Source organism: Nyctereutes procyonoides, unplaced genomic scaffold (genome assembly GCF_905146905.1).
Source record: "Nyctereutes procyonoides isolate TBG_1078 unplaced genomic scaffold, NYPRO_anot_genome, whole genome shotgun sequence".
Lineage (NCBI taxonomy): Eukaryota > Metazoa > Chordata > Mammalia > Carnivora > Canidae > Nyctereutes > Nyctereutes procyonoides.
The window spans coordinates 1,089,052-1,105,895 of record NW_026575030.1 but is presented as its reverse complement, the minus strand read 5'-3'; the positions used below and the strand labels follow the sequence as shown (position 1 = coordinate 1,105,895).

Genomic DNA, 16,844 nt, shown 5'->3' with positions numbered 1-16,844 from the left:
TTATAACAATGTATCTTAAGTTGATAACTTCAGTTTGGATGCATTCTAAAGCTCTACAACTTTAAACCCAGCCCCTAAATCTTACACCTTTGATGTCAGAATTTACATCTTTTTATCTTTTATATCCATTACAAATTATTATTGTTACAGTCAACATTGCTTTTGTCTTTTAACCTTCACACAAGCTTTATATGATTAACCCAACACCTTTGCAACATTAGATTATGCTTATTGTTACTACCTATTTATGTCTACCAGAGAGATTTATATTTTCCAATGTTTTCCTGTTACTAATTAGTGCCCCTTTATTTCACCTTAAAGAAGTCCCTTTAACATTCTTTGTAAGGCCAGTCTAGTGGTAATGAACTCCTTCAGGTTTTCTTTATCTGGAAAACTCTCTCTTTCAATTCTGAAGGACAACTTTGCCAGGTATTCTTGGTTGGCAGTTTTCTTTCTTTCTTCTTTCAAGAAGACGCCTTCTTCTTTTTTTTTCCTTCTTCTTTTTAATACCTAACAGTATTATGTTGCATAGCGTCACTGAATCATCGAAGTCTCAATTCAATGACAGTCATACTTTTACTCTTTTGCAGTGATAAACTACCACTAAGAACACCTCATGGCAAAAAAATGTTGAATATCCTTTCATATGCTTATTTGCTATCTGTATTATATCTTCTTTGTGAGGTGTGGGTACAGATCTTCTACCCAGTTTAAAATTGGGATGTTTTCCTCTCAACAAAGTGGGTTTAGAGAGAATGTACCTCAACATAATAAGAACCATAAAAGAAAAACCCACAGCTAGCATACTCAATGGCGAAAAACTGAAAGCATTTCCTCTAAGGTCAGGAACAAGACAAGGACATTTACTCTCACAACTTCTATTCTACATAGTAGTGGAAGTCCTAGCCACAGTTCAAACAACAAAAAGAAGTAAAAGGCATGCAAATTGATAAGGAAGAAGTAAAACTATCACTATTTGCTGATACTATATATAGAAAATCCTAAAGACCCCATCAAGTGGTGCCTGGGTGGCTCAGTCAGTTAAGTGTTCAATTCCTGATTTAGGCTTAGGTCATAGTATCAAAGTTGTGAGATTGAGACACTCAGCACTTTGAGTGTCTGGCTTCACACTCAGCAGAGAGTCTGTTTCCTTCATCTCCCTCTGCCCCTTCCATCAATTGCACTGTATCCCAAATAAATAAAAATAAAAAAATCTTAAAAAAAAAAGGGGGGGGGAACACCTGGGTGGTTCAGTGGTTGAGCATCTACCTTTGGCTCAGGTGGTGATCCTGGGATCACGTCCCACACTGGGCTCCCCACGGGGAGACTGCTTCTCCCTTTGCCTCTCTCTGTGTCTCTCATGAATAAATAAATAAAATCTTTAAAAAAAAAAAAAGACTCCGGCAAAAAACTATTAGAACAGATAAATGAATTCAGTAAAGTTGCAGAATAAAAATTAACATATGGAAACCTGCTGCATTCTATATATTAATAATGAAGTAGCATTAAGAGAAATTAAGACAATTCCATTTATAATTGCACCAAATAGAACAAAATACCTAGGAATAAACTTAACCAAGAAATGAAAGACCTATATTCTGAAAACTATGAAACACATGACACACACAAATAGAAAGATATTCCATGCTGATGGACTGACTGGAAGAATCAACTTTGTTAAAATGTCCCTACTACCCAAAGAAACCTAGATTTAATACAATCTGTATCAATGTAATGGCACTCCGGCTGATCCTAAAGGTTAACTTGCTTCAAGTTGACACACTCCTTACTTGCAGAACTAAGACCCTTGATTTTACAACACAACTAGTTAACTTTCTTTGAGATGTGCAGACCACTGGCCTTGAGAAGTGAAGGACCAGGCCTTTCCTGTGCACAGAAGGCAGAAGTTCTACTTGAAACCAACTCAGTTTTCTGATTAGCCTAAAATTTTAGCAAAATGTTTTTCTTTTTTCAGGTCACACAAATGATTTTACTGACCTCCCTTTGTGTATCTGTAAATATGGCCCTCCTTTGCAAAACGAACAGAGTACTCCTGCACATCATGAACCAAGAACCAGACCCCACTGCATAACCCCCACACACTGAGATAACTTTTGTGGTTGGCATCATCAAGTCTTCACGTAATCAAGAAATGTTGCAGGCCACTGCATTCCCTTTGCGGATTAAGTGCCCTGTATCCCTTTAAAGACCCTCTGGACCAGACAGAAACCTCAGCACTAGTTTTTGCTAATAACAAGAGTTTGCTTTCTCAGGTTACTGGCATTCTAAATAAAACTCAAATTCCTTTCCAATCAAAATTTGTCTCTTGAGTAATGGCCTTTCAAGCAATGGGCAGCCAAACTTGGATACAGTAACAAAAATACCAGCTGCGTTTTTCACAGAACTAGAATAAACAATGCTACAATTTGTATAAAACCACAAAACAGGGGATCCCTGGATGGCTCAGCGGTTTAGTGCCTGCCTTTGGCCCAGAACGCTATCTTGGAGTCCTGGGATAGAGTCCTGCATCAGGTTCCCTGCAAGAAGCCTGCTTCTCCCTCTGCCTGTGGCTCTGCCTCTCTCTCTCTCTCTCTCTCACTGTCTCTCATGAATAAATAAGAAATTCTACAGAAAAAAAAAAAAAAAAAACCACGAAACAGAAACTCCTGGGTGGCTCAGGGGTTGAGTGTCTGCCTTCAGCCCAGGGCATGATACTGGAGTCCCCAGTTTGAGTCCCACAATGGGCTCCCTGCATGGAGCCTGCTTCTCTCTCTGCCTATGTCTCTACCTCTCTCTCTCTCTTCCTCTCTCTCTGTGCCTCTCATGAATAAATAAATAAAATTTTAAAAATAAAACACCTTGAATAATCAGAGCAATCTTGAGAAAGAATAAAGCTGGAGATATCACAATCCCAGATTTCAAGATATACTATAAAGCTGTAATAATCAGAACAGTATAAAAAATAGACACATGGATCAATGGAACAGAATAGAGAGCCCAGAAACAAACCCATGTTTACACAGTCATTAACATATAATAAAAGAGGCAAGATTATACAATAAGGAAAACACAATCTCTTCAATAAATGGTGGTGGAGAAAAATGGACAGCTGCATGCCAAAGAGTGAAACCACAACACTGGCTTACATCACATACAAATGTAAACTCAAAATGGATTAAAGGTCTGAAACCATAAAACTCCTAGAAGAAAACATAGGCAGTAATCTCTTGGACATTGACCTTACCAACATCTTTCTAGATATGTCTTCTCAGGCAAAAGAAACAAAACCAAAAATAAACTACTGGGTCTATATGAAAATAAGAAGCTTTTGCATGTTGAAGGAAACTATCAACAAAACAACAAAATGGCAACCTACTGAATGAAAGAAGATACTTGAAAATGGCATATCCTATAAGGGGTCAAAATTCAAAATATATAAAGAGTTTATACAATTCAACATCAAAAATAATAATCATTATAATCATCCAATTAAAAATGTACAGAGGACATAGACATTTTTCCAAAGAAGAAATACAGATGACCAACAGATACACACATGAAAAGATGTTCAACATCACTCATCATCAAAGAAATGTAAATCAAAACCACAATGAGACATCACCTCATACCTGTCAGAATGGCTAAAATAAAAAACACAAGAAATAACAAGTGTTGGTAAGGATGTGGAGAAAAAGGAACCCTTATGCAGTATTGGTGGGAATATAAACTGCTGCAGCCACTGTGGAAAATGGTATGGTTCTTCAAAAAGTTAAAAATTAAAATACCACATTATCTAGTAACTCCACTACTGGGTATTTACCCAAAGAAAATGAAAATGCTAATTCAAAAAGATATATGCACTCTTATGTTAACTACAGCATTATTTACAATAGCCAGGATACAGAAGCAGCCCAAGTGTCCACTGATTGATAGATGAACGGATAAAGATGTCACACATACATACACACACACACACACACACACACACGAATATTACTCAGCCATAAAAAAGAGTGAGATCTTGCCATTTGCAAAACATAGATGTATATAAAGGGCATTATGCTAAGTAGACTGAGAAAGACAAATACTGTATTTTACTTATATGTGGAATAAAAAAATAAAAACAAAACAGGCTCTTAAATACATAGAACAAACTGGTGGTTGCCAGAGGAGAGGTTGGATAAGGAATATATATAAAGGAAATTAAGAGATACAAACTTTCTGGGGTGCATGGTGTCTCAGGTGGTTAAGTGTCCACCTTTGGTTAGGGTCATGATCCTGAGATCTAGACCCATGTTGGGCTATCTGCTCAGCAGGGAGCCTGTGTCTCCGTCTCCCCACTGCTTATGTACTCTCTCTCACTCTCTCAAAATCTTTTTTAAAACAGAGATACAAACTTTCAGTTATAAGTCACTGAGATGCAAAGTATAGTATAGGTTATATAGTGAGTAATATTACAATAATGTATAACATGATAACTACATTTATTATGGTAAGCATAATGTATAGAATTGTTGAATCCGTATGTTCTACACCTGAAAATAATATAAGATTGTATGTTCATTTTGCTTCAAATTTTAGAAATTGGGATGTTTTCTTTCTGTTGAATTTTGTTACTTTAGATTTTGGATACAAGTCCTTTATCAGATATGTTTTGCAAAGATTTCCTTCTTGTATTTTACTCTTCACCATGTCGTTCAGAGAGCAAAAAAGTCTTTGATTTTAATGAAATCCATCTTCATCTTTTCTTTCAAGGATCAGGCTTTTGGTGTTGTATGTAAAAACAATTGCGACATAAGGTCACCTAGATTTTCTCCTGTGCCATTTTCTAGAAGCTTTATAGTTTTGCATTTTCATTTAGGGATATGGTCCATTTATAGCTAATTTTTGTAAATGGTGTGAGGTCTGTCAAGATTTTTTTTTTGCATATAGATACCAAGTTGTTCTAGCATCATTTGTTGGAAAGACTATCCTTTCTCAATTAAATTGCCTTTGCTCCTTTGCCAAAGATCAGTTTACTATTTTTGTAGGTCTATTTCTGGGCTCTCTATTCTGTTCCATTGATCTTTTTTTTGCCAATATACGCTGTCTTTATTACTATAGCTTTGAGGTCAGGTAGTGTCAGTCCAACTTCTTTGGATTGTGCTGGCTATTTGGGGGTCTTTTGCCTTTCTATATAAACTTTACAATCAATCTGTTGATATTTACAAAATAACTGGCTAAAACTTTGGGATTGCACTGAATCTATAGATCAAGTTGGGAAAAACTGATTTCAAATGATAATGTCTTCCAATCCATAAAGCCAGAATATTCTTCCATTTGTATTTCTTTTTTTTCTTTAATTTTTTTTTTTTATTTATGATAGTCAGAGAGAGAGAGAGAGGCAGAGACACAGGCAGAGGGAGAAGCAGGCTCCATGCACCGGGAGCCCGACGTGGGACTCGATCCCGGGTCTCCAGGATCGCGCCCTGGGCCAAAGGCAGGCGCCCAACCGCTGCGCCACCCAGGGATCCCCATTTGTATTTCTTTAAAAAAAATATTTTATTTATTTATTCACAAGAGACACGCACAGAGAGGCAGAGACACAGGCAGTGGGAGAAGCAGGCTCCACGCAGGGAGCTCGTTCCTGGGACCCCAGGATCATGCTCTGAGCTGAAGGCAGGCGCTAAACGGCCGAGCCACCCAGGGATCCCCTGTATGTTAATTCCTTTAAAGTTTGTCCTTTCCTACACATAGATCCTGTATGTATTTTAGATTCTTTCCTAAGTATTACTTTTTGTAAATGATGTTGTGCTTTAAATTTCAGATTTCAACTGTATGTTGCTATACAGGAAAGCAAACGATTCCTGTGTATTAACCTTGTATCTTAAGTTTTTTTTTTTTTTTTTTTTTTTTTTGTATCTTAAGTTCTTAACCATAATCATCTGCTCCACATGCCCAGCATGGAACCCAACGTGGGGCTCAAACACAATCCCAAGATCAAACCTGGGCCTGTATCAAGAGCCGGCCACTTAACCTGGTTACCCAGGTATCCAACATTTTTTTTTTATTATTATTTTGAGAAATCGCACAAAAACAATGTCATCCCTGAACAAATTCAGGGTTTTCTTTTTTCTCCCCAACCTGTTTATTTTTTTATTCCCTTACTGTATTACCTTGGATTTCCACGTATGATTTGAAAACTATTGTGAGAGGGGATATCCTCGCCTTAGCAGGAAAGTTTCTAGTTTCTTAACATTAAGTATGTCGCTAACTGGAGGGTTTTCACAAATTTTCTCAAGTTGAGGAAGTTCTATTCCTAGTTCATTTAAAGTTTTTATCATAAATGAGTGTTGGGAGGACGCCTGGGCGGCTCAGGAGTTGACCCTCTGCCTCTGGGTCAGGCTCAGGGCCGGGATCCAGTCCACATCAGGCTCCCCATGCCATGGGGGCCTGCCTCTCTCTGTGTATCTTTCATGAATAAATAACTAAAGTCTCTTACAAAAAAAATAAATAAATAAAAATAATAATAAATAAGTGTTGGGGTAAGCACCTTATAAATGTTGCTTTAAATCTATCTATCCTGTGAGTCCTCTAAGCAGGGACAGATGGGAAGCAAGGTACGTAGGAATTAAAGTTACGCAGACAACTATCCCAATGCCTACCGCGCCCAAATCAATAGCTGTGTATCGGATTTGTAACGGGGGAGGGAAGGCAAAGACAAGACGCTGCAGTACGCTGGGCACTGGAACCCAAAAGCAAGGTCAAACGCCCAGAGCGCTAGTCAGGAACTCACTTAAAAGCATTATCAATTGGGCAGCCTGGGTGGCCCAGCGGTTTAGCGCCGCCCTGGGCCCAGGGCCTGATTCTGGAGACCCGGGATCGAGTCCCACGTCGGGCTCCCGGTGCATGGAGCCTGCTTCTCCATCTGCCTCTCTCTGGGTCTCTGCGAATGAAAAAATAAGAGCATTATCAATTGCCTTTTAGAAATGTGTCTGCTCGTATTCTTTGGCAAAGTTAAAATTTTATATTCTAAGATTTTATTTATTCATGAGAGGCGGGGGGGGGGGTGGGGCAGAGGGGGAAGCAGGCTCCATGCAGGGAGCCCGACGCGGCACTCGATCCCGAGTCTCCAAGGTCACGTCCTGGGCCGAAGGCAGATGCTCAACCGCTGAGCCGGCCGGGCTGCCCCGGTTAAAATCTTAAAAGGCAGATTTTCTTCACACCCGTCGGGCGCTGGCGGAGCCCCGCGGTCCTCGCTCGCGGGCCGGGCGTTCGCTCACCGGTGAGCGCGGCGCTGCAGGCCTAGACACTGAACACGACGCCTCCGTCCCCCTTGTACCGTTTCTCCTTAACCTCGTGTCGAGTTTGAAGACACACTGCGCATTCAGCCCTCGAAACCCACTTTTAAAACCCAGCTCCTGCCCTTGAACACCTCTGGCCGGAAGCCTCCACAAAAAGCCCCAGAGCCTGAGCGAGAGGCTGCGGGCTTCGAACAAAACGAAGGCGGGGGCGGGGTGGGGGGGAAGCCCTCAAATCCAACGCGAACGTGGGGCGCCGCCGGTCCTGCCTCTTCCAGGTGAATCCTTCCCGGAGCCGCCGTCGGGCACGGGCTTCCCGTCGCCGACCGCTCCCGCAAGGCCTCCGAGCGCGCGGGCTCGGGCCGCAGGAAAAGGGAAGGCGCGCCGAGCGCGGGAGCGAGGGGAGGGCTCCGCTGCCCTCCGAGCGCCGCCGGCCTCCCGCCGCGACCTCCCGCCGGCCCCCGCGCGGCTCGCCTCCCCCCGCGTCGCCCCGCCAGTCCTGCACCCGGCGTGCACCGCGCCGACCTCTTCCTTCCCGGCCGACCCCCACCTTCGGGCGCCTCCGAATGACAGGCGGCGCGGGGCATTGTGGTCCCGAGCGTGAGAGCGAGGCCGGGGACAGGAAAAAGAAAGCAAAAGACGAGGGCGAGGCGGTAGGGCGGCCCCCCGCGCACGCGCACGGGCCGCGCCGGGGGCGAAAAGGGGCGGCGCGTGGCCTACGGCGAGCGGAGTGGGGCGGGGTCGCGCGGCCTTGGCGGGGAGTCCGCGAGCCGGGAGGGGAGGGGGGCGGGCGAGGGAGCGGGCGGAGGAGGAAGTGTCATGGCGTCGGGCCGTGGAGCTTCTTCTCGCTGGTTCTTTACTCGGGAACAGCTGGAGAACACGCCGAGCCGCCGCTGCGGAGTGGAGGCGGATAAGGAGCTCTCGTACCGCCAGCAGGCGGCCAACCTCATCCAGGACATGGGACAGCGTCTCAATGTGTATCCTTTCCTGTTCCCGGGCCTCCGCCGCTCACGCCCTGTTCCCCCTCGCTGTTCGCCGGCTGCCGGGCCTGCCGCCCCGCGAACATGGCGCCACCGCCTCGGCCCCGCTGTGCAGGGCCTCGGGCTCGCCGTGGCGGAAAGGCGGGCTCGGGCTCGGGCTCGGGCTCGGGCTCGGGCTCCGGAGGCCGCAGGCGGCCGGGGAAGGAGGCGAGGAGAGCAGCCGGGGAACGCGGGCCGGGAGGCGGCGTTGTGTAATCTGTTTGGGGCCGCGCGTGGCGGCGGCGGGGGAGGGGAGCGGCGCGGCGGCCCGAGCGGAGTCTTGGGGATCCTCGCAGGGAAGGGGTGGCCGCCCGAGGTCGGAGAAGGAGGGGTGGGGAGGCAGGAGGGCCAGCCGGGCCGCGAGGCTCGAGCGTCCTCCGCGGCCGCGCCTCACCTCGCCTCGCCTCGCCTCGCCGGTGTGATGGCGGGTCTCGTACCTTGGGAGCTCCCTGGAGGTCTTTATGTTCTCGGCGTGGTTCTGTGCGCGCGCGCGTTTCAACTGTCTGATGTGGAGTTTACTCAGTCACAGCCTTTGAGAAGTCCTTCCTGGGCTTGCTTAATAGCAATATTGGAGCGAAAGGCTCAGCGCTGCGTGTTGCTGTTGGCGTCGAGCCTACCCCCCCCACCGCCATCCCCACCCCCCCACCCCCCTCGCGGGGTTTTGTTTTTTGTGTATATAGTGTTGGGGTTGGTTCGGAGCGAAGGGTGAGCGTTGGAAAAACACCGTAGATCGGGAATTTTCCATCAGAATCGTTTATGGAAATGGGATCTTGGTTTTTTTTTTCTCGGATGTTTCCTAAATGTTACGTTCCAGCTCTCAGCTTACAATAAACACTGCGATTGTTTATATGCACAGGTTCTATATGCACCATTCTTTCACCAAATTCAATAGAAATGTAAGTACCCTTTTATTGTTTGTGTTTACCATAGCCAAGTGTTGAGGCAAACGGATACGCACAGAAAAGTTGGTCGTGGATTTTACTGTTGGATTTAGTGCTCCAAATTAATAGTGAAGGTAAACCGCGTGAAAAGCATTTTGCTTGAAATGCAAAATATTTCTGGTTTGTTTTTTTGATGATGGCAAGCTGCGGGGCACTGTGTTAGGCTTTGCCAGGTTTTTGAGCTAATAAAAGATAATAAACGTTTATTTACTCAAAGAGCTGTTAGTCGGTATTCGTTTAATTTTTATACTTTTGAGTAAGTTCAAATAGTAACGGACATTGTATTTTGGCCTAGTTATTCTGTTGTACATGTTAAATGCGTTGGACTCCTCTGTTTCAAATACTGTGAATTGGGCTTAATTGTAACATTGTTTTTAAATGACCCTTTGAAAGTAAAATGTCTAGCAGAAATACCTCGTTTGCTAACAGTTTCTCAAGGTGTCAGCGTTCCTATTTATCACAGCATTAGTTGTCTGCTTCTGTTTTTTGGTGACTTAGACATAAAATATTACTTCGAACATACAGTTTAAGAGGTGTGCACGTGTGTAATCAGTTTTGAAGTAAAACTTACCCACCAAGACTAAAGAACGTAACTTGTAAATCTGGAAGAATTGAGTTAATACCGTTTAGTTGAATTTTTTATTTTACGTTGTGAAAGGTATGAGTTTGGTGTCTGTTCTTCTCAGAGTAACATACATACCTTGTTGCATCTGTTAACAGAAAATTGCCCATATAGAAACATTTAACTCTGTTGTAATTGTCCCTATATTTTTTGCTCTTTATTTATCACAGCTGTTTTTAGAATGCTATTCTGAAAGGTGTGTGTAGAAAAAAAAAAATGGACCGTGGAAGGAAGACTTTATGCTATTTGTAGATGGTCATTAGGACCTTTTTGCTAAGAAAACAGTCTTTGAAAAGGTCCTTAAAATATTTTTTTCTGATTGGAAGGACCAGCTTCGTAGCTTAGATTGATTCCTATTTTAATCTCTTCTGATCATAAGATGTTTTGGTTTCCTGCAGCCTCCTTTTCTTCTCTTTCTTATTTAAAGCTACAGGATTCTTGTTCCGTTTCCATTTTCCTAGTTATTTCTTGCGCACTTAGAAAGTCAGTGATAGTGTTATGGAAGAGAGAGGAAGCCCCTTTGACAATAATATTTAAATTGAGAGAAATATATTTTTATATAAATTGGCTCCAAAGGCAGTTGTAAACTAACCAATACTAATATAAATGTGACTTTCCTTAAGTAGCCTTGGATAATGCTGGTAGAAATCACAAGGCAAAATAGTTCTGGAGAATCTTGATGTGGCTACAGATGTCCCATCTGCTCAAACAGGCTTACTTTTCTACCTCCAGTAAATGATCTCATCACGACTATACTTCTCTATTTGAACCCTCCCTCTTTCATAATTTGTCTCTATGGCCTAGGTGGTGTGCTTTAAAACAGATCTTGCTTATAGCCAAAATTCACAGCTTTAACTTTGAATTGACTAGTGAAGTCCAGGTCACTTGCATTCTTTCACTAATTAAATGCCATCATTCAATAAAAAACCAAAGTATTTTTATAACCCCATTTAATGTCTTAAAAATGTACGAAGGTAAACTTCAGCATTTTACATTAAAGTGTTACTAACAGGATAATTGAAATCTGATGTTAATTTCTATTTGAAAAAGTAACATTGCACCCTTCATATCTAACTGTTGTCTTTTTCTTTTGCTATTTTATCAAAAGTGGTTTTAATATTTGTATTGGTGCACTTGCATCAATTGCACAGCCTCACTCTTTTATCTTTTTTTTTTTTTCCCTATTCTTTTAGGGTGAAGGGGGTGGTCTCAAATTGAATGTGAGTCACTTTTAAATTCATACTTCCCCACATCATTGGGAAAATTTTTCTTGTAGGGTTATAATGGAATGTCATAGTAAACTACAAAGAGCATGTATTTTACCACAAAGTAAACTGAACACCATTCAGCAAATTAAACCCTAACAAGCTTAAATTTTAAGATGCTAGTAACAAACTATATCTAGCTTTATAATAAATGCCATGCGTAATTATATTAAAATGTTTAGTGTTTATGTGGATTCATTGTATTTTCCCACATTGATTAAAAGTAAAATATCCCCTAAAATTTAAGTGCTACTGTTTAAGAATAAAATCAGTGTCAAGATGTGTTGGTAACCCAGAAACAGTCTTTTATCATTGAGTTTTACTGTGATTTTCTCTTGGAGGGTTGGATCACTATCAGCAGTAAATGACTTTTATATAAACCGAGATAAGTCTACCCTTTGCTCACTGGATGCCGTGAGGTTTATGTAATTGGGGTTAGTAATTAAAGAATGGCCTTGCAGCATCAAACTCAAGATAAATCTAGTAAAAAATAAAAGCCCTGGTGCCAGCAATGCCTCCCCAAGTTATATACTGTGGGAAGACGTCCTCTTTAGTGTCAGTCTTAGAATAAATATTGACCCAGTTTCTCTTAGAAACTCTGTTCATTAATTTGGTTAGTCAAGTTCATGATGCATTTTTTTCTTATATTCCAATTCTAATGAATTCTCTTAAGATCAGGTTGTAAAGAGCATACTGTTTTCTGGTTTTGGTGGTCACGGTCTATTCTCATAGCACTTCTCAAAATCACATGGTCATTTTAATCTTCTCTTAAGTTTCCTTAGTCCCATTGCCTCTTTTTGAGCGGCAGCTGTATAAGAATATTCCAGGTTTAAATGTATTGTAGTTCTTATTTAATGTATTGTATTTATGCTAAGGTTCCAAGAGTACACAGTTAAGGACAATATTTAGGACTGATGATTTTAAGGAATGACTATAATTTTAAGAATGCATCATCTAAGTCATATTTACATTTTGTTTTATACATCTAAGTTACATTATTAGTCAGCTACTGTACATAACCAAACTTGTATTTTTGCTTGGACCAAAATTTGATTACCACTTTTTGCTTACAGTCTCTGTACTCTTTCTCATTTGACTTGACTATTGGCAAGTAGATGTCTTTTGAAAATTCGCATTCCTTTCTTCCCCTAGAAAGACTTAAATGAGGAAAGCTGTTCTTGTATCTATCTACAGAAATGCCCATAGTCTCTGTTCCTTTTTTTTTTTTTTTTTAAGATTTTATTTATGTATTCATGAAAAACCCAGAGAGAGAGGCAGAGACACAGGCAGAGGGAGAAGCAGGCTCCATGTAGGGAGCCCGACGTGGGACTCGATCCCGGGTCTCCAGGATCAGGCCCTGGGCGGAAGGCAGGCACCAAACTGCTGAGCCACCCAGGGATCCCCAGTTCTTTGATAATATAGCATCTACCAATTTAACTTTTAAGAATAGTCTTTGCAAAAGAAATTTATTCAAGACTTTTTTAAAAGTAGATTTTATCCAGTTTACACTAATTGTGCTTATTTATGCTAAAATTGTCATACATGATTGCCTCTTGTGAAAAACATTGGTTAGCTAAAGGATTTTGTTTATATTTTTATTGTGTAAGCCCTAAATTTCTCTCAAATGTAGTAATGTAAATGAAGTTAAATGTAAAAATGTCCCCCAACACAACATTCAGACTATAAGGTAAACGATGTAAGGACAGGGTTTTGTTTGTTTCTTTTTTGGTTTTACTCACTGTTGTGTCATCATTACTTCACCTAAAGTAGATAGTGTAGCAGCTATTTGTCAATACGATGGATCAGATCTTATTGTTCACAGGTCTGTTGAGTAAATCCTTATACATTTTTCTCCATATACACATTCTCTCCACATAGACAAGCTTTAAATGTTTTATTTTTGGTAACTAATATAGGCATATGGTAAATGAAAATGGTTGAAAGAGGGATATCATCAATCTCCCTCCACTTGAATGTGTAAACCCACTGCCCTAGAACCTGTGCTGTTAACAGTTTTTGTGTGCCTTTTCAGAAATACTTTTGCTTTCGCAAACCTGTATGTAAATATCTTTTTCTGCACAAAAAAAAAAGTTTGTTTTGGTTTGGCTTACAGTTGTTAGAAGTCTTTTGAATTGGCTCCAAATTCCCCTTTTAGACATAGCTCAATCTTAGTATCTATGCATTGTGCATCACTCTTTTTCCAGATTGTGCAGTCTCATCGCTTTTCATGTGACAGTGATCTGTCAGGTTTTAAGACAGGTGCAGTTTCAACTCTTCATGAAGCATTCCCAAGATAACTCCACTCTTTAACTTCTAAATTTCTCTCTCTCTTATTCTCTGGGTCCTGTTCACATTCTATTGTAGTCCATCTATTTGGTGTCTTTTATTGCTAGAGCATAACTGTACATTTATGAAGTGAAGGGGCGGTCATTGTAAAATACAACACAAACATAAAACCACCAAGTATATAACTTAGTGAATTATTTATTATAAGGCAAACCTTGTAACCAACCACGACTCAAGAAAGAGAACTTTACCATGTGCCCCATCCCTGGGTCAGCCCCTTTCCTCCCTCACAAAATAACCTATGTCCTTTTTATAATCCGTTTTCCGTTTCTTCGGTTTCTGTGTAGTTTTACCACCCAATCCCGCATTCCTACATGCCACAGTTTAGTTTTGCCCGTTAATAAAAATTTGGCTAGTCTTTTAAGTCTCTCAATATACAAGTTATTCCTCCAACCCTTTCTTACACTTACGTTTTGTCTGTTGAGGAACCAAGGACATTGCTGATTATCTACTAATGTTGCAGTTTATCATGTTCTTTTGTTCTTGAATTCCCTGCAAATTGCCAGTTGGATCTAGAAATTTCATCAGACTCAGGTTAGATCCTTTTGGCAAGACTACAGGTGTGAGGCACCTAATTAGACACACCTGATGTCTTGTTCCTGTATGATGTTAGTAACTGTAAATTGATATTCAATGCCTAGATCCCTTTCCTTCGTTGTGGTACTCTATCATTCCTTCACTTATTAATTGGAATATTTTTATAATGCAACGCTGTGATTCATCTACACTTAGATACCCGGTTGTACAGTTCATAGGAGAACGGCAGGATGAATACATGATTCTCACCCTACATTTACCACCTTTGTTGAAATATTCATATACATTTCATCTGTTGAAAGTATACAGTGTAGTGGGGTTTTTTAAGTGTATTCACAAAGTTGTGTGTCAATTTTAGAAATTTTCATTACCCCAGGAAGAATCCCTACGCCCTTTGGCCATCTCCTCCCATTCTTCCCCCCACCCTATTCTGGACGTTTCCTGTAAGTGGAGTCATACAATATATGGTACTTTGTGACTGACCTCTTTACTGCATAATGTTGCTAACATTTATCTGCTATAGCTTATATCAGTATATTTTTCTTGTGGACTACCGTTATACCACACTTTATATATTCATTCATCAGTTGATGGCCATTTGAGTTGTTTCTACTTTTTGGCTATTATACTGCTCCTGTGAACATTTATTTGTAAGTTTCTGGGTGGGCATTTGTTTTGGTTTTTCTCTTGGGTGCAGGAGTAGAATTGCCAGACTATATAGTAACTGTACCCCAATAATCTTGGATAGCTTCCTCACTATCTGTTACAGCAAGGTGTTCCAGGCTCATCTTTCTAAGTTCTCTTCTCCACACCTGGAATGGCCATTTAAGAAAACTTTCTTTTAGTAGGAATTGGTATTTCAAAAACATGAGCTAGACACTAGGGATACGCATTGTTACTTTGTTGGTCTTATTTCTAGGCATCTTCAATGAACAGTGAGAAAATATATAGTATGGCAAATATATATTTACTATGTTAAATGTTTATTATTCATTTACATGTTAAATGTGTGATACGAAGTATATATTAGCCAGATTTTTTTTTAAGATTTTACTTATTTATTTATTCATGAGAGACACACACAGAGAGAGAGAGAGAGAGGCAGAGACAAAGAGGCAGAGGGAGAAGCAGGCTCCATGCAGGAAGCCTGATTGGGACTCAGTCCTGGGACTCCATGATCACGCCCTGAGCCAAAGGCAGATAGATGTTCAATCACTGAGCCACCCAGGCATCCCAACCAGATTTTTTTTAATGTATACTTTAAATATTTGAATAGTTCGCTGATTCAAGATAGCAACAGCATTTTTTACTTAACCTCTACTGTGGTACATTCCTATAACCTTTCACACCAAAATTTAGCTCTTAAGAATGTGGGATTAGAGAATTTACCCATTGTCACTCATTAACTTAACCCCACATTACACCAGTCTTAGAAGAGCAGTACTATCACTACCAGTATAATTACTGAGAACAATAAAATGTTTTTGTTTTGCTATCTCCTTTCACCCCTAGTTTTTCTTTTTTTATTTATTTTTTAAAGATTTTATTCATTTATTCATGAGAGACACAGAGAGAGAGGCAGAGACATAGGCAGAGAGAGACATCCACAGGGAGCCTGATGAGGGGCTCAGTCCCAGGACCCTGGGATCACAACCTGAGCCAAAGGCAGACTCAATCACTGAGTCACCCGGATGCCCCACACCCCTCGTTTTTAAAGTCAGACCATGGCTAAGTTATCTTAAATAACTATCTCAAAACACTCCCTTTTGGGATCCCTGGGTGGCGCAGCGGTTTAGCGCCTCCCTTTGGCTCAGGGCACGATCCTGGAGACCTGGGATTGAATCCCACGTCGGGCTCCCGGTGCATGGAGCCTGCTTCTCCCTCTGCCTGTGTCTCTGCCCCCCTCTCTCTCTCTCTCTCTCTCTCTCTGTGACTATCATAAATAAATAAAAATTAAAAAAAAAACACTCCCTTTTAATCCTTAATCTTAGTTCTACAAGTAACTATTTTTGTTCACTACCAGTGCTTCTGTTGATGTCTCTAGTTATTTTGATTGTTTGAAGTTCTTTTGAAGATCATGAAAACAATATTCTCTGAATCTTTGCATGTTGAAAATAGTTTATCTGTGACCTTTATACTCAAGGTCAATTTTGCTGTGTATAAAATTCTTGGCTCACACTTTCTTTTTTTAGGTATCTTAAATATATAACACGTTTTTTTCCTGGCATAAAGCACTACTACTAGTAGTGATCTAGTTTTCTTAGGGCCAAAGGACTTTTTTTTTTCCTTTATAATCCAGTAATTTTACTACAGTATATCATGATGTTGTTCTGGGTTTATATATACTCAGGTGTGTGATGTGATCTTTCAATATGTGACTTTATATCTTTTTTACTTTTGTGTTTTGAATCCTTAGTGTCTCTTGGAGGTGTGTTACTGTTTTAATTTTTTTTATTGTAGTAAAATATATATAACGCGGAAATTTATCATTTTAACCATATTTAAGAGTACAATTCAGTGGCATTAAGTGCATTCACATTGTTGTGCAAATATCACCACTATCTATTTCTAGTACTTTTTTATCTTTTCAAATTGAAATTCTGCTCATTAAACAAACTCCACTTTCTCCCCTTCTCCAGCCCCGGGTAACCACCATTCTATTTAATCTATGATTTTCATTTAAGTGGAATTGTACAATATTTGTCCTTTTTGTGTATGTGTTTTATTTCACTTAGCATAATGTTTTCAGGATTCATCCATGATGTAATATGTGTCAGAATTTCCTCTTTAAGACTGAATGTTACTCCATTCTATGTATGAATCACAGTTGGATT

At 40.7% G+C, this 16,844-nt stretch overlaps 2 protein-coding genes across 4 annotated transcripts in view; one reads left to right on the top strand and one right to left on the bottom strand.

The window, feature by feature from the left end:
- Positions 1 to 7,924, bottom strand: part of LOC129503957 (uncharacterized) — a 94,376-nt gene extending 86,452 nt beyond the window's left edge. Inside the window, exons 1-2 of the mRNA XM_055316473.1 lie at positions 7,831 to 7,924; positions 6,776 to 6,925 (exon numbers count right to left, since the gene is read on the bottom strand). Of these exons, the coding sequence (XP_055172448.1) occupies positions 6,776 to 6,925; positions 7,831 to 7,867 (187 nt within the window). The 5' untranslated portion in view covers positions 7,868 to 7,924. The remainder of the gene's footprint in view (positions 1 to 6,775; positions 6,926 to 7,830) is intronic.
- Positions 7,925 to 8,080: 156 nt separating this feature from the next.
- The window catches only part of CCNT2 (cyclin T2), a 44,121-nt gene continuing 35,357 nt past the window's right edge, over positions 8,081 to 16,844 (top strand). For all 3 annotated transcript variants that reach the window (XR_008663263.1, XM_055316468.1, XM_055316467.1), the window contains exons 1-2: positions 8,081 to 8,257; positions 9,114 to 9,195. Coding sequence is in view for 2 of the 3 variants with exons in the window: in XM_055316468.1 (XP_055172443.1) it covers positions 8,100 to 8,257; positions 9,114 to 9,195 (240 nt within the window). In the remaining variant the exon portion in view is untranslated. The remainder of the gene's footprint in view (positions 8,258 to 9,113; positions 9,196 to 16,844) is intronic.